This window comes from Pleuronectes platessa, chromosome 9 (assembly GCF_947347685.1).
Source record: "Pleuronectes platessa chromosome 9, fPlePla1.1, whole genome shotgun sequence".
NCBI classification, from domain to species: Eukaryota; Metazoa; Chordata; class Actinopteri; order Pleuronectiformes; family Pleuronectidae; genus Pleuronectes; species Pleuronectes platessa.
In genome coordinates this window covers 11,764,391-11,784,421 of record NC_070634.1, presented here as the reverse complement: position 1 = coordinate 11,784,421, position 20,031 = coordinate 11,764,391, and the positions used below count along the sequence as shown (strand labels likewise).

At 43.3% G+C, this 20,031-nt stretch overlaps 3 protein-coding genes and 1 long non-coding RNA gene across 5 annotated transcripts; 2 read left to right on the top strand and 2 right to left on the bottom strand.

The window, feature by feature from the left end:
* Positions 1-2,730: 2,730 nt before the first annotated feature.
* amh (anti-Mullerian hormone) lies at positions 2,731-4,923 on the top strand. Its single transcript, XM_053430439.1, has 5 exons — positions 2,731-2,933; positions 3,101-3,212; positions 3,293-3,386; positions 3,482-3,906; positions 4,005-4,923. The coding sequence occupies exons 1-5, from the start codon at positions 2,748-2,750 to the stop codon at positions 4,409-4,411; spliced, it is 1,224 nt and encodes a 407-aa protein (XP_053286414.1). The 5' UTR covers positions 2,731-2,747; the 3' UTR covers positions 4,412-4,923.
* On the bottom strand, positions 4,738-9,489 carry LOC128447969 (uncharacterized). 2 transcript variants are annotated; one of them, XR_008339687.1, is made up of 6 exons: positions 9,403-9,489; positions 7,110-7,231; positions 6,819-6,887; positions 6,596-6,730; positions 6,346-6,422; positions 4,738-5,073 (listed from the first exon to the last, which is right to left on the bottom strand). It is a non-coding gene; the product is annotated as an uncharacterized LOC128447969 (long non-coding RNA). The 2 variants fall into 2 exon arrangements; XR_008339688.1 differs by lacking the exon at positions 9,403-9,489 and adding an exon at positions 8,083-8,948.
* Positions 8,148-13,340, top strand: oaz1a (ornithine decarboxylase antizyme 1a). Its single transcript, XM_053430440.1, is given in 6 exon segments — positions 8,148-8,367; positions 10,973-11,039; positions 11,041-11,127; positions 11,744-11,919; positions 12,140-12,225; positions 12,675-13,340. Coding segments are annotated over 6 exon segments (666 nt in total). The 5' UTR covers positions 8,148-8,248; the 3' UTR covers positions 12,806-13,340.
* Positions 13,341-13,644: 304 nt separating this feature from the next.
* peak3 (PEAK family member 3) lies at positions 13,645-18,299 on the bottom strand. Its single transcript, XM_053430438.1, has 4 exons — positions 17,723-18,299; positions 17,323-17,453; positions 15,859-16,418; positions 13,645-15,532 (listed from the first exon to the last, which is right to left on the bottom strand). Exons 1-4 carry the CDS (start codon positions 17,785-17,787, stop codon positions 14,456-14,458), a joined length of 1,833 nt encoding a protein of 610 aa, XP_053286413.1. The 5' UTR covers positions 17,788-18,299; the 3' UTR covers positions 13,645-14,455.
* Positions 18,300-20,031: the final 1,732 nt, after the last annotated feature.

Below are 20,031 nucleotides of genomic sequence, written 5' to 3'. Positions count from 1 at the left end.
ACCACAATAGCATTAAACAATGGCAATAGACCCAAGACAAATAAACAAAAACAATCTTTGCACATTCAAAACAATGTAATGTCCCGTCCTCACTGGTGTGTTTTGATTATCAACATCAAACTTAATTGAAGCATATACCTCCACCAAGGCCCAGCAGTTGCCTTCTTAAAACAATTTAAATTCACTTGATCCTTATTTTTATATGGGTCTGCACCAAATTGCACATAACTCATAAAACATCAACAAAAAAAATTAAGAACCATGAATAATTCTCTGAGAAATCAAGGGAAACTTTTGAAAAGACTTAAATAAACAACATTTTGCATTCGCCTACTGATCATTTTGAAATGGGTTCTTTCCTGACACGTACTGCATTTTCCTACCAAATGACATGGTCATCTGCCCTGCGGTTTTTGTGTAATGCTGCTAGTTATCTGACATACAAAGGTTATAAACATCTTGACTAGTTTCTGGTGTAGTGCTGCTGCATTTCTCCTTCACAAATCCCAGCAAATACCTCCCAGCTCCACAAGTCACAGAACACTACTTGTTTTTTATGACATGTCTGTAATGTCTCAGAGTAAACCTCCCAAAGAGTCTGGAGAGTGAAACTTCTCACCTGGACGCAGCAGTAGAGAGACAGATGGGGTCCCGAAAGCCCAGCACAATGTGTGCATGACTTCTTCGTTCTCTGAGTCTGACCCATGTGGATTTTTCGGGGGGTGGACACAGAAACTGATATAAGGGAGTAAAAACAAATGCTTTGTTTAGTCTGTAAAATAAGTGTTCATGGCAAACATCGCTAATATCGGTATATCTGTGAATGGCTCACATCGGCCGTCATAATCGGTCGAGCTCTGATTAGAGTAGAGATTTGTAGAGATATCCATAGACATACAACACTGTGGGAATCAAAGCAGGTATTCAAAAGCCTGTTCATCATTAGGACATGTCGTTATGATGATGGGGTACAGCTACAAAGAAACGATCCGTTGAAAACACGAAAGATTAATGACTGATTCTTGTCATTCCTCGCTGAAGATTTGTTACGAACAACACTGAACCTTGACTTTATCTCTCGAGATACGTGACCACAGATCAGCCCCGAGACCTTGAGAGGCTGCAAAACAAGGCTGCAGCTGTGAGACTGCCGATGGGAGTACCGGCTCTCTGAAACCTATCGCATAGCATGTGTCCATTCCTCCATTCCTCTCCGGCTGCAAAAACAACAGATACCGTTATACACCACCATCGAGTCCTGCTCTGAGTGATACGGTCACACGCGGCTCTATCATCACCTCACGATTTCTTTGACTTCACTCTAGTTCCTCTCCGACAAGAAGGATCTAATTGTTTAATAAAACTCAGCCACTGTCAGACGACCAATAACAAGTCAACAGTGACATCAGAACACACACACACACACCATGAACAATACACTGGTTCAACTGACATATCACTGGGGACTGACTGGGAGATTTTTACCAAAGGAACAGGGAGCTTCTTTCATCTCTTACTGAGGCATAGATGAGAATATTAATACCACTCTTATATCTGTGTCCATTAAATATGAACCTACTTTACCAAACTAACCGATGGATATATAGACCGGTATAGAGCAAGCAGTAGCCGTAAAGTAAATTATATAAGTATCAGTAGTCTTGACAATAACGTGTATATAATGTGTATTTCCTGAAACACGCAACATTCCAGTATTTTCTGACAGAGGCATTGATGCAAGGGTCATTTCGAACTGTATTTTTTTAAAGTAATGTAAGTCACAGCACTCAAAGCTCACCTGTGTCTGAGAATATTTGCTCTGCACCTATAAAGCATTAATTTCATACTCCTCCTTTTCCAGCCTGGGGGGGCTCATCAGAAAGTTACACAAAGTAATTTCTATAAATTGGGAACCCTCCCTGATGTGTGTCCTCACACACCTCCTCCTCTTCCTCCTCATTAACCAAGATTAAGTGTGTAAGAGCTTAACCTGCTTCCTGAAGGTGGTAAAAAAACACATCTCAAACACAACCCACACGTCTGAAATCACCAAGGACACACGATGTTCCTATTTTGACCGCGTGTTCCCCAGTTAGTGAGATAAATAGGGAGGAGTGCACACCTCCCATACTCCGGAGCTGGACCCATTCAGAAGAAAGAGTTGAAAAAAGGACTGACAGCCAGACACACCAACAGACAGTGAAGCATGCCAGTGGTGAACGTCTTCTGCTGCGGAGCCCTGGTGCTCTGCTGGACCTGTGCGGCACTGACAGGTCAGAACCCACGCAGCTCAAACTGTGACTTTATTCATGTGTTGTTTGTGAAATGCATTTACAGTTCATGTTATGGTGCTGCAGGCTTACCAGTGAAGGTGTTTGCTAGAGTTTATATTCTTGTCTTTTGAAGCTTTTTTTCAGTGTCTCATGTAAATTGTTCTTTTCCCCCAAACCTCATTGGCCTCCGCAGTTTCTGATCCCACCCCTCGCCATGCACCGTGCTATGTGGAGGACATATTCGCGGCGCTGCGTGAAAGTGTGGGGGACGACGGTGAACTCACAAGCAGCAGTTTCACTCTGTTCGGAGTCTGCCCAGTACCCGACAGTCCATCGGGATCCGTCTTAATGGACCTCGCCCAGGAAACGAGCAGAAACCAGAGAAGAGGATTAGAGGTTTTGCATCCAACTGGAGGTGAGGGGTCATCATTTTAGTTGAAATGTTTTTTGTTTTTTTTAAGTCTCAGGTCATGCATGTTTTCTCCATCAGTGCTCGTGACTGAGGAAGAGGACAGAGGAGCCCTGGAGTTGACCTTTGACCTCCCTCAGTCTCCTCTGCTCAGGCTGAGCCACGTGCTGCTCCTGGTGTTTCAAAGTCCACCTAAAGGTGAAGACCTGGAAGTGACCTTCTCTAGTCCGTCTTTGCAGCCTCACACGCAGGTAAGAAAAGGTCTGCTGGGAATAATGCACAAAGTCCACCTTCTGTTCTGTGTGGATGGTTTTAGGTGTAGTACTAATTTTGCAGTGCAGAATATGGCAGATGATGTTGTGGATGAGCAGCGCTTGCAAATATTTCCAACCCCAAATGTTTCTCTTTTGGTTTCCAGTCTGTGTGCATTTCAGCAGAAACCGAGTACACACTGTTGACAGGAAACGCATCAGACGCCAGCTCTGGTCAGAAATGGAGGATTTCTGTTGAGGCCAAATCCCCTGATCTGAGTACGATCCCAGTTCCTTGTGTTTTCTCCTTTTCTCGTTTCACCTGAACTCTCTTCACATTTACTCACTCACTCTTGCAGAGCAGAACCTTAAAAACATCCTCATTGGTGAGAAATCAGGAAGCAGTACCAACATAACTCCACTTCTGCTTTTCTCTGGGGGAACTGAGACAAGGTTGTTTGAGCTTTTCGTGTTCCATGTCAAAGTTTTTACCACAGTGACGTCAGGGCGGTGCCTCATGAACTTCTGTTTTATCTGCTACGATGTAGTCGTGTTTCAGGATCGACCCCGTCCTCGTCACAGACCTTCTCCTTCCTGTGTGAGCTGAGGCGCTTCCTGTGTGAGGTCCTGCCTCAGAACCGCCCTGAGTCCCCTCAGCTCCAGCTGGGCTCGCTCCAGTCCCTGCACTACCTGTCGCTGGGCTTGTCCTCCAGCGAGACCCTGCTGGCGGGGCTGATCAACTCCTCGTCCACCACCGTCTTCTCCTTCTCTCGATGGGGCTCCATGCTTCAGGTGCATCACGGACAGTTGGCTCTGTCTCCTTCTCTGTTGGAGGAGCTCAGGCAGAGGGTGGAGCAGATTGGGATGCAGATAACGGAGGTGATAGGGGGACAGGAGGTGGGTAGCAGGGCCAAAGAGAGGCTGGGGAGGCTCAAAGAACTCAGTGCTTTACCAAAGACAGAACCAGGAGCAGGTGATGTAGTGTCTTATTGTCTTTAGCAGTGTCAGGCATCGCCTCCAAATCCTGTTGGATGCACTCATTTGACCGTTTTCTTCCTCTGCATGTACCAGGAGAGAACCAGTACCGCGCCTTTCTTCTCCTGAAGGCCCTGCAGACGGTGGCCCGTTCCCACGAGCTGCAGGTAGGACAGCGGACCCCCAGAGCCGGCTCCACTAACCCGGCGAGGGGCAACGTCTGCAGCCTGAGGAGTCTCACCGTCTCCCTCGAGAAGCATCTCATGGGGCCCAACACGGCCGTCATCAACAACTGCAGAGGCTCGTGCGCGTTCCCCATGTTGAACACCAACAACCACGCCGTGCTGCTCAACTCCCACATCGAGAGCGGGAACGTGGAGGAGCGCGCCCCGTGCTGCGTGCCCGTGGCCTACGAGGCCCTGGAGGTGGTGGACCTGAATGAACACGGCACTTATCTCTCCATTAAACCAGATGTTGTGGCGAGGGAGTGTGGATGCCGCTGAAGCCGTGTTCAAGACACCGGAGAGATTTCACTTGTTTCATCGTCACTGTAGCCTGTTAGATGGAGCAAGTGTTTTGTCATGCGCACTATTAATAATAATAATAATAATAATAATATTAATAGACACATATTTATTCAGTGAGGTCTTCTTCGTACGTTGGAGTAAATGCACACAACAAAATGTTCCCCTCATTCACAAATGTATTGAAAACAAAAATATACATTTTAAAAGATATTTGATGTTATAATTCATGTATCAGTATTATCATCACTGTTTGTTCATCCATCTGAGAAGTTCTCTGCATAATAAGAAGACATTTTATCTAATTAAAATGGATATTGAGTCTTTTAATGAATATTGCCATCATCTTTGAAAATATGTAGTATTATTCAAAAAGGGTGTAGAAATACTGATTTAATATGATAAATATTTCTGAATAAAATCTTTTATTGTCTAACATACAACGATATTTAAATGTAACAGTTTTTTATTATTAAATTCAAAGTATAAGACTGTGGTCTCTTCTTTCAGCAGCTCGACATCCTTTATTCTTTCGTTTTGGGTTTCAGGATGGCTTTGTTGCCGATCGGCTTCTTTCTTCTTCTTATCGCTCCCACTTCTTCTGAACCCCACCACCACATGACACTGTCCCATAGATTGATCTGGAGGAATACAGCAGCAGATAACACACATGATATGGGGGCTGCTGTGGCCGAGGGGTAGGTGGCTGTGGCTCCAACCAGAAGGTTGGCAGCTCGAACCCTAGCAAAACTGAAGTGTCCTTGGGCAAGTAAAGACAGTATTTCATGTTTCACATTGTTCAGTCTGATGCTCACATGGTACAATCAGTCTGCACTTTTATCAGCCGGGTAAAATAATTCATGCAAGCATATAAAAAGTTTAAAAAATGGCAGTAAAGTACTGGCCGTTCTTTGTTTATACCAGGGGTCGTCAACGTTTTTCAGGCCAAGGACCCCCAAACTGGTGGAAAGATGGAGCGGGGACCCCCTACTATATATATATTGTATACAATTGTGATTTATATTAAACTGGGCCTAGTGCCATGTATAAGCATAGCTACCCTGTTATTGTGCATTCAGTACTAAGCTGTTCAAATATTACACGGGTTCATATGTTCATGTTTTTAATTTAAACATGTGCAGGGGTACAGGGTGGCCATGCCACTGCCATTTATAAACATACATCTTGCATACACCACTGAGTTATTAAAGTAATTCACAGATTCATTTTTTTATTTGAAACACATGTAGAAGAGACAGTGAATCCTCAAGCCATCTGTGGATGCCACACATACTCCCACATTAGTGATATGTCGGACCCTGATGTGTAGCAAACAACTTATCTAACCTTGGACGAATGGATGTTGTCAGGCAAAGGGTCATATCAGCCTCACAATATGTCGGATGCATGTTAATGTGTATTTAAAGACATTTAAATTTTTGGGGGAAAAATTGGTCGAAAATAAATACAAAATTATTTAAAAAAAAAAATGTTTAATCAACCAAAGAATTCGCGACCCCCCCTGCAGTACCTCCGCGGACCCCCTAGGGGTCGCAGACCCCCTGTTGAAGGCCTCTGTTTTATACCAATACAAAAATGCATAAATTAATCTGGACGTTAGCATTAGTGAGTGAATAGTTTTTAAACCATTTTTGCTTTTTCGCTACATACATATCTACTGACCTGATGAGCCAAATTATTTCATATTTCAGAATTCTAGTAATACTATTATTTAATATATATATATATATATATATTATCCTCAAACTGCATATAGAAACATAAATGAGGGCATATTCTGTGTTTACTGCTCTGAATGAGTAAACGAAAGCTCCTCAATCCAAGCATTGCTATGACTGAACAGAACAAGTGGGACTTTGAGAGACAATGAATAATAACAGTGGGGACAGTACCTGAGGTATTGAACCATCCTGCAGACTTTCAATGAAAGACCGAATTCCTGTGTCCTCAACAAAAGAGTCCAAAGCATCTACAACCCAAAATAAAACAGAGGACACTGAAGAGAATTAATTTAGGATACACAGAAGCTAGCAGTCAATAAGTGTAGAATTGAAAATGCTAAAATAAAACACTTAAGGAAAAGAAGGCAATGCAGTACATAGATCACCATGCATGCAGTGTATTGTTGATAAGAGTACTCACCGTGCACCTCACTCACACCTGAGGTCACCAGCAGTACGACCAGGGCCAACACTAAGCAGCGGTTCATAGTGAGTCCTTTCCATGGATTTGGAACATCACTCAGATTTTCGATGGACAGAATCCGCTCATAAGACACTTTATAAAAAAGCCAAACAAGTCAGATCCATGTACACGAGTTGCTGTAAAATTCAGTTTGTTTTTTTGAAGTTGACTCATTTCTTACTTGTGTTGTTTTCAAATGATCCAACTCACTCCTTTAGGTTAAGGTTTAGGAATTGCATCCAAAATAAAACTGTAAATGAAGATGGAGAACTGCTTACGGATAATTCAAAATCACAGCTTTTCTTGTTCATGCACCTGCACTGCAACGTGCACAGTCTTTTTAGCTGCACTCTGTGTCATAGACTCACATACGGCAGCTTAAAATAGGCCCCCTGCAGCCAGTTGAACGAGGCAAACAACATTTGAGGGTTTGATTATTTATAAACTTCTACAGAGGGAAAAACAAATGTACCTGATTGGCCCGTTCGGTTGTGTCTCACTCCTGAAGTGAAGTCCTGGTCGTGTTGACGGTGATTTCTGAGCTGCAGGCACCGGACTCTGCCTTATACAAACCCTGAACCATGTTCCCCGCTCCTTGATTGACAGGCACAGATGAGGGTTGTTGAAAAAAGGAAAATTACATTGGTGGTTTGCGCTGATACTGTTGATACTGAAGTCTTAGAACAGTATCTGACACAAAGAAATATCAGATGCCAGGAGGAAATTCAACCTGTGACTAATTTACTGTTAAACTCGCCCGTTGAGAAAGTAGAAAAGAAATTATTTACACTTTTAAAACTTAGTAGAGTATATTTACCTCCACCAAGGAGTTTATGATTTCCTTGGTAATCATTTATGGATCAGGCAGATTGAGGGGACTGATATTTAGGAGTGTGTGCAATTTGGTGCAGATCTAAATGAAGATCCAGATCGATTGAATTTAAATGTGGTTTCATGAGAGGAGTGTTTGGCATTAGGGATGGTGTGTGTGCCATACTCTACTGAGTCCCCTTCTAGTTGTACATGTGGCTAGAAAGTAACCAAGTTCAGTAAATAGACACATATGTCAGGTATCTTTCAGGTACTGCACCAGATCTTAGTATATTGACTGTTATTGAAGCTCCAGATACTAATTTACAATGACAAAATATTATGATTATCTGAGAGAATGACAAGCACCACGTCCAGAAGCTACAACAGTAAAATACTGCATACATCAGTTATAATAAGAGGGGTGGTGCAGTTTTTTAGATTTTGATCCTATTTTCAGTGTATTTTTTGTCCAAGCTTATATGTGTGTATATATATGAGTGTGTATAAATACTTAATAGTCTTATTTGTGTGCTTTGGGCATGTGCATGTATAAAGATCTATTGAATATCTATCACACACACAGTTTTTAGACGTGCACAGAAGTACACAGTGTTGATATTAGTCCTTTGTACCTGTGCTGGATCCTGACTCGCTGCGGCTCCGGTGACAGCAGCGCGTCAGGACCCGTCAGGACGGACGCGTCCCTCCCATGATGAGTACCTCAGCCCGCGGACCCGCTCGCCCACAGTCGGAGACGAGGAGAGGGCAGAGCGAGTATCTGGAGCGGACGCTGGCCGGATGGTTAAATCTAACCTTCAGACGATTTTGAATAGCCATTGTTTTGTTAGAGAAAAAGAGAGACACTTAACCGAGATGCCTGTCAACGAGCAGTCCAGTAATAAAACTGAAAGCGAGAGGTATGTGATGTCGCAGTCTCAGTGGATTGGGACGCTAGCTAAGCTAAGCTAAGTTGCGTTTAAAAACCGCGGCCTAGCTTAGAGATGCGGTGCATTTCCTAGAGCGGCGAACTCAGTGCCCCATATTTTTTTGTTTACATAACAGAGCTATTTTTGCCTGTTTGTTTTTTAAATCATATGGTCAGATTCTTGAGTTTACTAGATGCTCAATACAGGTTTTCTAAAAGGGCCATAAACGATTGAGCTTTATCTCGTCTCTATAGCATTTACTGAAAACTGGTTTTCAGCAAGTAGATAAACTCATAGTTAGCCAGCTCTAGCTAGCGAAGCTAATGCTAACGCCGCAGAATAGTATCAGTAAAACACCGAGGAGTTTGCTAGTCTGCTAACGTCGAGCTGTCGAGGTAGTTCTCGATAACGACATTTAATCTAGTCCATGTCCTTTTTCCTAGCACAACACGTATGAAGACTGAATAACTCTGTGGTTGAACGAGTCATTTATCGTGTGTTTGCTTTGCTTTCACGCTAATGTCAACCTAGATGAATTGCTAATTGTTACAGCTAACGCTACATTACCAGTATAACCAGTGTTTACATACATCAGGGGCAGCAGTGGAAATAATACATCCATAGTGTGATCACGTTTTCTACCTTGACCTTTACTGTGATCTTGTGAGAATACACGGATCAGTCAATATATTTATATAACTGTTATGTAAAAATGTGCCTGTAGCTGACGAACCTAGTGGAATAATGGCTGAATTGACCAATAGGGGCTTCATAGCTTGTTTTTTTCCTCCATTTTTATTCAGAGGTGAACAAACAGTGAGGCATCCATGGACCTCTCGATAGAGATCACATGAAAATGTTGTTTTTGTACGGATCAGTCATCAACCCTCATTTTAACACGATCTCTGCTCTGGGCTTTAATCAGACCCGCTGTTGCGTTAACCATTGTTGTGTTATAAGTCAGCCAGTTTGAATCCAGTAGATGTGTCTGACAGATTGAAACAAGTGAGGTGTGTGTTGTTGAACCTCGGTCGTGTCCTGACAGGATTTTGGCCCGAGGCTTCTTCTGGTTCTTTATTACTGTGAAAGACTCGTCGGAAATTTCCACTGCACTGCGAAGGAGGGGGTGGTATAATGGGGATGTTTGAGTCCAGAGATGATGCATAAACACACTCGGACTCTACTCCTTATTCTACACAATCCCTAAAATAATAAATGATCTATTACATCCAGCCTTTCCCCCCCTGGTTCCCTCGTGAGGTTTAGCATTTATGTTAACAGCATCGCAGCTGTTATGTAATAATCCAGTGATCCAGGTCGTTGAAGATTATAAAATATGTAGTTCTCTCATTCACCAGTAGCTTTTTCTCGACACAGGCAGGTTCCTTTTTTAACCCAGTGGCTCGCAACTACTGATCCTGTTAGGTATTTTGACGTGAGGCTGGTGCAGCAGCGTGTCGTCCGTCTGATGCACCGACACTTCCCTGTAACATAACACAACAACCTCCTAGAGATGAGTGCTGCAGAGAAGCAATCCTCATGTGACCAGAGCAGCTGTCTTTACCAGAGCGACCCTGGCTGGGAGTGTGTGTGGCCGCCTGCAGCGAACAAGAGGATTTCAGAGGTTGCTGAATGGTGCAAATCGATTTGAACCCCCTGTGCTTCAGTTTACATGTTAGGAAAAAAAGAGGCATCGGAGGTTTTGTGATCAGATGCTAACTGGCTGTGTGAGCGCGCGATCTCCATTAGTTTGCATGATCGGGTAATAGGTTAGATACCACAGATTGACTTGGTTAGACTGAGCCATTGACCACTGTTCTCATTTGGTTTTCACACATCTGCTCCACATATAGCACAACAGTGGCATTTGCGTAAGAGAGCATCTGTGTGTGTGTGTGTGAGAGTGTTCTTGCTGTGCTGCAACAGTGCAGCTGCAGCAGCTAATGGGTTTGTTCCAGACCAGCACTCTGAAAGTAGGCCCCCTCTCGACACTGCCAACGCAGCTACACACACGGACTACACAGGCAAGCTGAGACATTTCAGTCGAGCATTTGGATTAAAAGCTGATCTCTCTGGGTGAACTGGTGCTTGTTCCTGTCTGTTGTAAACTGGAGCAATGCGGTTAGTGTTGGATGAAAGGAGGCTAGACAAACGGAGCCTGTTAATCTGGTCGTGTTCCCCTCAGAATCACGTGACTGGATTAGAATATTGTTCTGAGAAACCGAGGCACACGGCTCTGTTCATCTTAAGAAGTGATGTGTGACTCTTCTGTATGAACAATGCATCAGGGACTGGACAAGGATGATGTGGAAGAAATGTGCAGTTGTCAAATGTTCCTTATCAATAAACTCCTATAAATATCTGTGTCTGAATCAGGGACAGTTCCTGATTGAACTATGCCCCCAGCTTTCTATTATGTGCCGAAAAACTCGCCCAAGTTTAGCAAATGTTTTACCACGTCTTAGTTGAGTCATTCAACACTGAATTTGTTCCGCGCCTGATGTTCATATTTAGAGTTTAGTTTGGGTTTGTTAACAGAACCTCCCGTGAATATTCCTCTCTAAATGGCTCCATCTGCGTTTGTTTCTCCCCCCAGTATCTCCAGTCCCAGGAGGTGCTCTCACTGCTGCAGTTACCCGTGTCCAGGGCCTCTGTGGTGCTCCTGATGCCCCTCTCCCACCCCTGAAGATCCCAGGTGGGCGAGGGAATGACCAGCGGGATCGCAATCTTTCAGCTAAGCTATTCTATTCCGTAAGTTCCACCTCATGTTGAAGTCTCTTCTTACACACAGGATGTTTATATTTTGGGCAAGAGGGGGGTGGACCTGCCTTGTGGTAACAGGGCAGTTAGAGAAGTCTATCTATCAGCAGAGATGCAATCACAAAGGTGGTTGTTTGCAATTCAGTTCTTTGGAATCGTATCTGTCTTTACACTCAGTGAGCCTCATGCTGTCATTGTTTTGTTAAGATGCTGTGGCTTTGTTTTTGTAATATTTGAATTTATCTCAAATGCTACACACACACATCATTTGTTGCTAAATATAACATCTGTGATAATAATCAGGATATTCCAGGTGAGGTCAGGATCTTTGGATGTAGAAACGTAGTGTGCTGAATGGGTTTACTGCAAAACCAGCCGTTGTGTGTGTGCCCCTGAGCTAAAGCTGGTTTTCTATTTCAGAGCATACAAACTGTGTCAGTGGTGATGAACTTGTTACACCTGCTTTATTTATCCTTACACACATTACATGTTCAGTCATTTTTTCAGGTGAAGTTTTATTAACTGTCAAATAGCCAGGGTGAAATTAAAGGCACAAAATCACATTCATATCATAATTGAAAGCACGTTTCCCTCCGCTCTCCTTTAGGATGCTCAGCTACTGGTTCTGGAAGAGCCCCCCCCTGCCAACGGCAGGGTGCGCTTCTTGCTCTTCGAGCCACGCCGCTCGGAAGGGAAGCTCTGTGTCTGGAGGGCGGCGCTGAAAGGAGGGAACCTTTACGTTGAAATCCCCCCTGGAGCTTTGCCCGAGGGCAGCAAAGACAGGTCAGTTAGCCTTTTTTTTCTAGTCTTCACACATTGTACAAAATGTCTAAACAATTCAGAAAGTCTAAACAGGCTTTTCTTTATGCATGGTGATTGAAAGGGCTCGGACGTTGTTCATAGAAATGTACTTTGACCATCATGAATATTTATTTTCTGGTGAAATATATCAACATATTATCTATAAAACATTAACACTTTTGTTTGCTCTGACTTTTCACAGTTTCGCCCTCCTGCTGGAATTTGCAGAAGAACAGCTGCAGGCTGATTACGTCTTCATCTGCTTTCACAAGAGCCGTGATGATAGAGGTACCACTCATATTTGGTCTGCGTTTACTTATACAAAACTTTGATATAGTACCAGCACTATGACTAGTTGAGCCTACAGTTAATCATATATGAAATATACAGTGAGTTAATTGAACGCATGTAGTTTGTAGCCTCTGGAGAAATTTGATGATTTGTTTCAAAGTTAATACGTTTGAATATCTGAGATGAGGGAGACTTTACCACAAGGAACAAACTTATTTAAAACTGCAATGTAGAGCCGATCCCTCTGCTGTGGCCAAACAGACCACTTCCTTTTTGTTCATGTTTGTTTGGACATGGTTCTAAAACTATTTAGGATACATACTAATATAGTTTTGATAGGAATCTCTAATTAAATTATAAATGAGTCACCACACTTGTTTTATGTATTTAAATGGAATCACATCATCTTAGAGATTTACACGTGTTTCCGTCTTGTCCCTCCTCAGCATCCCTCCTGCGTACATTCAGTTTCCTGGGCTTTGAGATTGTGAGACCAGGTCATCCCCTCGTCCCCCCCCGCCCTGACGCTTTCTTCATGGCTTACAGCATCGAACGAGACTCCTCCGATGATGACTAGAAAAACGCTGAGCAGTTACAAACGTTTGTTGTACTTCTTTTGGTCCCTACCCACAAATCGTTATCATTTTTTGGGAGATGAAAATATTATTCCAGCTCAGTATGGTTGAGGTTTCCTGCTCCTTCGTGTTTGACTTATACCTCCCACGTGCTGTGTTTCAATGATTTTGCACTAGGGTAAGATGTTAATATACCAGGAATGTAAAGCAAGCGCCCACATAATATCAGGGCATTGTGTCCTCACCACTGTATGACCCTTTGTGATGTGTAGTTCTCATTCCCCTTCAGCACCCCTGCCCCCCCCCCCCCTCCTCAGAATAAACCCTGATCGTCTCCACAGTGTGATATTTATGATAAATTCAAATTCATCTTACTCATGTAAGTAGACATGTCTTCATAGCAAGTATCAGTTGATTCTCCAGTTTGTATTGATTTTTTTTAAATGTGTGCATGATTTTCATTTGTGATTTTAATTCACTTGATAGGAATCTGCATGTTGTAACTGTACTAAATAAAAGTGCTCACCTAGAAAGTGGCATCTGTGTTCCTGTGGGTTCATGCAGACGTGAAACATGTGAGAGCGCTGTGTTTTGAAGTGACAAAATCACACAGTGTCATCCGACCACATCTAAAGGAAGAAGGGTTAACGCCTTTCACCAATCATCATATTGAACAACTGATCCATTCTGCTGCTGGAAAAGGATTTTGAGATGCTGGTGGTTTGTGTGACGATCTTCTCCTTTGAAGCTTACTAAGGCTCTAAAATGTCACATTGCTTTAATCATATTATTGAGTTATGAAAGAAAAGTGTGGACAAACATAAGAACCGTATAGCAAGACTTTAGAAAGGCAAGTTTATCAAAGCCCTTACGTATTATTTATAAAACTGCCATAATTCTTTTTTAGGGGTTTGGGACAATACATCTCTATATTGGTGAAGCACTTCTCAAGACAAAGTGCTTCAAGAATGAAAAACAAGTAAAAATATAAAAAATACAATAATCAAAAGACTAAATGTGTGAACATGACACTAGAGTTAGGTCAAATCAGGGAATGCAGTATCACAGAGGTACGTGTTAAGCTTTGATTTCAAAATGTCTCTGACTCAGCCTGTACGTGTTTATCCTCGGGCAGTGTTGAACAGTCACATTCAAAATGAAATCATCGTGGGGATTTATTTTTCGAGAGTCCTTAATTTCCAGTCTTTGCAAACAGCACAAAAAAAAATGCACAATTATCTTGTGAAATAACCAAAACTGATTGAAAGCAGAGAAAGACATTCATCTTCAGGGTATTTCATTATTCATATTACAGCCCAGGCTAAAAAAAGGGTTGTAACCCTATCTCTTGATCAGGCCCATTTACTTCTTCTTTGTGTCATGGCCAGACCTTCCACAGAATTTCATGGAAATCTGATTCGTTCTTGAGAAATCTAGCTGACAGACCAAAAAAACAGACAGAATGAAATCATAACCTCCTTGGTGGAGGTAAACATTCAAAGTGAAGCACTTTCCACATAAAGATCGATACTGAAAGGAGCATGGAAGGAATTGGCTTTTCCTTTAACTATTATAATAATAATAATAATAATAATAATACCCAGGAGTGATTTAAGGAACCATCTCATTTGAACATGGAGTGCCTGTACATGTCAGTCCATCGTCAAAGTGAGCCCCACCTGACTGGTCACACTCACAACTGCCTCAGGGTCTGTGAATGACAGGTACTGCAGACACATGCACTCCTCCCAGTCCAGCGCGGACTGATCCTGGATCAACCCTCTCTCCGCCAGCTTCATCACCAGCAGCGCCCGTTTGATCGTCAGCCAGTTGTGTACAGCTCCTGCTGTGGTGGGGCCGCTGTGATTGAGGAGTGGGACCTGGGGCCCCCAGAGGAGCACCTGAAGCAGGGCCACCATGTCGGCTAGCTGAGGCCCGCTGCTCCCATTCTGGAGCAGAGAGGACAGATGAAGAAGAGCCCGTCTGTATGAGGACGTGGAGAGACTTGATGCCGAGCTCTCTTGTGAGGACAAGCAGAACTGCAACAGGGCACCAATCTGTGAGTTTATGGAGGAAACAGGGTGAGACACAGAGTGCGGGTTTAACACCACTCGAGGGGAACCTTGTCTCCTCCATAACATCTGGATCCTGCCCTTTCCCTCCAGGGTTTCCCACTCCCTCTCTTCTTTCAACCTGCTGGTCTTCAAACTTCTCCTGGCTTCAGAAGAACCATCGAGCTTGTTTTCTGTCTCGTCCCTCGCCCCGCAGGGCCACACCAGAAAGATCTCCTGGGGTCTGAGCTCGGCTGCCGTGGCCCCAATGTTGTAGAGATGCTTTGCACCTGTTATTATCTGCAGCAACAGGACACACACCTGTCTGTCATAGAGCAAACGCTCTGCGCTCTGCAGGCAGCGGCTCTCCTGGACAAAGTCCTCCAGAGTGACGTGTGGCAGATCCCTCTCAACGCTCACTGAGTGTCCTCTCTGCAGGAAACACTGAACTGAGCTCACATTCATCATTATGGGATCTGTGGAATACTCAGTGCTGCCTCCGCCTGGTGTTTCAGCAGCAGCGCATTCTGATATAGAAGGAGTGGAGGGATCTTGAGGTTGTCGGGTGCTGGAGTCGTTCTTCAGGATGCTGCTGGGTGTGAAACAAGCGACCACACTCTGCACGTTGACATGTGACAGTTGCTGCTGGGTGGGTGCTTCGTGTGCGTGTTTGTGCACCTGCGGAGAAAGAGAGAAAACTCATGAAACAAAAGTTATAACCAGGAAATTCTTGCACTGCAAAAATATTAAGTGTTTGAAACAGAAAAAGAGATATGAGCTGTTTCAGTAGAGACACCTGATGACAGTTCAGAGGAAGTGTTCTAGCACCGCAAGTCATTTGCCAGTGTTGATAAAGATCATGTTTGCTGTGAGCAACATGCAAACCACTTTTACAAATCCAAGACTATCATAACTGCAAGATACCATTTCAGAGTACGTGCAAAAACTCAACACAGAAAAATATATTTTGCGGAGCATATCAAAGTGAAACAAATAGCTGATACCTTTAAACCGAGCTCCCTCCCTGGAAACCTGTGGCTGTGCAGTCTGTAGTAAACACACTCTCCTATCTGCTTTGGCTGGCTGTCCTCAGCAAGCAGGAAATCCTGAGGCTGGTATGAGCTGACGTCCTTCTCTGAGGCCTCTACTCGCAGCAGGATGCCGGCCTCTACTCTCTGCGCCATGCTTCTCAGAAAGAGAAGATGGCGATGCAGGATCCCCTGAGAAACAACCCTCTGGTCATCGAGGCTGCTGAAGAGGTTTGGCAGATGTTCGTCCGGGGAGTCAAAGGACAGCTGGGAGAAGGAGAGCAAAGGAGCCACACTCCTTCTGACTTTTGTGACCTCGTCTATCTCCTGATGGAAGTAGCGGAGGGGTGCGGGAGCCAGCATGTACACAGGGTTGTCAAAGTTTTGAGGGTGTCTTTGCAGGGGAGACATAGGAGACCAGGGACACAGCGGGGTCGTGTTGGTTCCAGGGAGGGAGAGGGTGCGATTTAGCCTCTTCTTTGGAACAGGCGGGGGGTGGACGTCTGAGAAATATCTCTCCTGGTGTCGAAAGGGATCTGAGCAGAGAGAGAGATTTCAGACGCGAACAGTGAGTAACAGAGATACGACATTTCGGACACAGTATTTGGAGAAACCTGCCTGTTTGGACTCCTGTGTTAACGCTTTGGAGCTACTATAAAAATAATAAAAATATTCCTTGTTTTCAGTGAGTGTTTCAATGTTTGTGGGCAGAGCTTTTATAAACAGTCTATGGTGCAGAGTGAATTTGCTTCATTACTGTTCATGTGTGTGCTTTATGTATAAGTTTGAAGGATTTACTCAACTGCTGTTGCTTTATCATACACTACATGTCGGCTTTTGCAGAGGTCTGTTAACCAACACAATGTTGCTTATTCACACCTTGACTGGTACCTGTCATGTGACAGGTACCAGTCAATCATCAGTGCTGCTTGCATTTCAACACTGAGCGGGTCACGCCAATTCTCCCCTCTCTTCATTGGCTGACAGTTCAACGTTGGATTGGTTTTAATTGATTTTTTCATTGCTCAGCCCAGTCCGGGCCCCGGTTTCACTATGGAGCTACTAACTCCTGATGCGCCCATTCATAATTTATATAAACAAGGGTCTGCATAGACAGTGGAGTTACACATTCAGAAAAAGTTATGTTTTGCTGAATACTCTGCAAATCATGGGAACCTCTCTAAGTATCACATGCATTTTATTGAAAGTAACAGTTTCCAGATGGGTACTTCCTCTGTTTCAGTTCTCACATGCAGCCTGTGAGATGAACTGAGAGGGCTAAACCACAGGGTAACACGCATTCTGTTCCCATCACACTTGGTTGTATAAGTCGATTCTTCCCAGACCTTGAGAGTTATCTGATCCTACCTGATTCAGTTTTTACAGTTGCATATACTATATATGATTATTTTTTCGCACTTAAACTCCACTGTATCATACCGTAGCGCTTGTGTATGGGGCACTGATCTGCATGACAGTCAGTGGGCTCAGAGAAGACGTCGTCGTAGTTCTGATGCTGCAGTCCCACGGGGCTGAGGAGGGAAGAGTCCGCGCTGGAGCGACTCCGACTCCTGTGGGGGGAACAGCACAGAATAAAAAACGTTGAACTTCTATCATGAATATAAACCCTGTGCATGAGCAGAGTGCAACTGTTCGCATATCAAGAACTTTGCATCTGCATAAAGAATAACAAAGAATTCTGTCTGTGGTGCATCCACTTCATCAAATGAGCTGAAATCAACCTGTATCCCAGACATGTTTTTAAATAGGAATATGTGATCAGGATTAACCATGATATAAAGCCAATGTGAACACAATATTGGGATATGGTCGGTCCTACCTGTGCTGTTTGACAGGCAGAGCTGGTGGCAGCTCCTCGGCTCTGCCCCCTGAACTGTACGCCATCTGGACCCTGCAGAGTTCCAAAAGCTTCAACCTCCACGTCCTCTGTCACTGAGCACTGTTCATGTGAAGCTCACAGGTGGCTAACTCACTTCTCACTCAGACTTCCTGTCTAACCTCGGCTACTCCCTCTCCCTCCGTGTCGTTGCATGTGTTTAACTCAGCTCATTTAAACAGGTCTGCTCTGCTGCTCTGCTAATTTTGTTTGGCTCTTATCTTTCTTTTGGGGTCTGAGCTTGAGGTTGGCACCGGAAAACTCAAGTGTCTGCTCTCAGGGCAAAACTTTTGTGTAGCTAACTTCAACTTGACAGAACAGGGCAGAGCAGTTACAGCCGAGACACTCCATGTTGCAAACTTTCAACCCTCTCTCTCTCTCTCTCTCTCTCTCTCTCTCTCTGTAGCTGACGCTGTCGATGTGCTTTTCGCCCCAGGAAACCTCAGCATGAACTTCTCTATCCTTGATGATGCAGTTTGAGCCTTTACATCTGCAACAGCTTCTCCGGGGATTCACTGCTTCAACCCAGTAGCTTTGGCTTTCACTGACTGTAGTGGAAAGGTGAAACATTCAAGCAGAAAAACACAGAGGTTGAGTTTTATACTGTCCATATTGCTCAACTAGCATGTTTTGGAAAAATATCTTCATTGAGTGAAATAGAGTAAATATAGCATGACCTACATAAACATGCAGAGAATAGTTCTTAGCTATCAAATTTGAACAAATGCCTTCCAAATTATTTTCCATTAGAAACAAGGTTTGCCCTAAAAATATCATGGATTGTTCCAAAAACTCTGTAAAATAAAATGAACGACCACTACCTTCATTGAATTGTGGGTGTTTAATTCAAATTTATAGCATCTGCGGTCTCCCTGGGTCAAATTTGAAATAAGGCAATGCGCATAATGTTGTGCTTTTCAGCAGAGATAAATTTAGTCAATTTTGACCCTGGAAAACAACTTAGCATAGCACATGTCTCCGCCAAAGCCCAACAGCCCCTTTTCAAGCTGCACCAAGTTTCACATGCTCATCAGGTCCTTAAATATGTCTGATTTCATTTCATGAACCTATGAAGGATTCTCTAGGATACGTTAAAGACAGTGAAAAAGAATCCTGCATCCGCCCCCTCATGCGGATCCACACTGAACGTTTTTTTCAGACTTATACCACAACCCTGCACCACGTATTGAGGAAATCCTCCAGTAGATTGTGTGTAATCTTGCCGACCTGAAGATAGAGATATCACCTCCTTGGTTGAGGTAATTGTGCAATATCCTGACTAAACCTGACCTTTACTAGTCTAGTTTACAACTTGATTAAATTTGATAACTGTGTCTAATAATTCGAACTAGAATGACCTCTGTCCATTTGTTTGGTTATTTTCTTGTTGGTTTGTAAGTAAGATTTCTGAAGAACTGAACCGAATAATTGTGTCTTGATTAAATAAAAGGTGACATCTTTAGGGGAATGACATTTGTGTGTAGTGTGTGCAATATGGTGCAGATCCAAATATACATTTGGAATATAGTGAATTTAAATGTAGGAAGTGCCATTCTGGTTGAAGTCTTCTTCCTGCATTTGCACATAACTAATTAGGATTTAACGGAACAAAGGCTGTTATGAAAGCAAGTAGCTGTGACTCATGTTTAGTTATATACAACTTAACATGACTAAGAACATTCTACCGAATTCTAGACCTCTGCCTCATGGTTGCATCATTAGAGGACAGTTCAGAGCAACTCCAGGATCATGAATCAGAAATGGTTTGTACAAGATTCTGATCATGTGTTTCATGGTTGTTGAGCTACAGCAAACAACCTGAAGCTGCCATTGGCTTTTGTGTTACAATAGGTTATACAAGGGGTCATGTTAGTATAAGTGGGCCTAACAAAGGGAGGGATATTAATATTTATCATTAATAAACTAATCAGTGCCCTTCACATTACATTTCATTTAGCTGAGGCTTTTATGCAAAGCGACTTACAATAAGTGCATTCAACCATAAGGGTACAAACCCAGAACAACATGAATCAAGAAAGTAAAAATTTCTTCAAGAAAGCCAAACTACAAAGTGTTATAGGTAAGTGCCAGATAAGTGCTACTAAATCGCAGTTTTATTTAAAAATTGTATTAAAAAATTGTTTTTATTCAAGGTATATTCAGAAGAGATGTGTTTTTAGTTTGCGGCGGAAGGTGTGTAGACTTTCTGCTGTCCTGATGTCGATGGGGAGCAAACTGTCATGATTTTGTCG

Bases quoted from the DNA above. Each gene is read 5' to 3' on its own strand.
- peak3 (XM_053430438.1), bottom strand. From the start codon at position 17,787: ATGGCGTACAGTTCAGGGGGCAGAGCCGAGGAGCTGCCACCAGCTCTG. The intron at 17,454-17,722 runs GTAGGACCGACC...TTCCCCCCACAG, and splicing joins CTGCCTGTCAAACAGCACAG to GAGTCGGAGTCGCTCCAGCG. The intron at 16,419-17,322 runs GTATGATACAGT...CTCTCTGCTCAG, and splicing joins CCCCATACACAAGCGCTACG to ATCCCTTTCGACACCAGGAG.
- amh (XM_053430439.1), top strand. From the start codon at position 2,748: ATGTTTTCTCCATCAGTGCTCGTGACTGAGGAAGAGGACAGAGGAGCC. The intron at 2,934-3,100 runs GTAAGAAAAGGT...TTTGGTTTCCAG, and splicing joins CTTTGCAGCCTCACACGCAG to TCTGTGTGCATTTCAGCAGA. The intron at 3,387-3,481 runs GTTGTTTGAGCT...GCTACGATGTAG, and splicing joins TCTGGGGGAACTGAGACAAG to TCGTGTTTCAGGATCGACCC.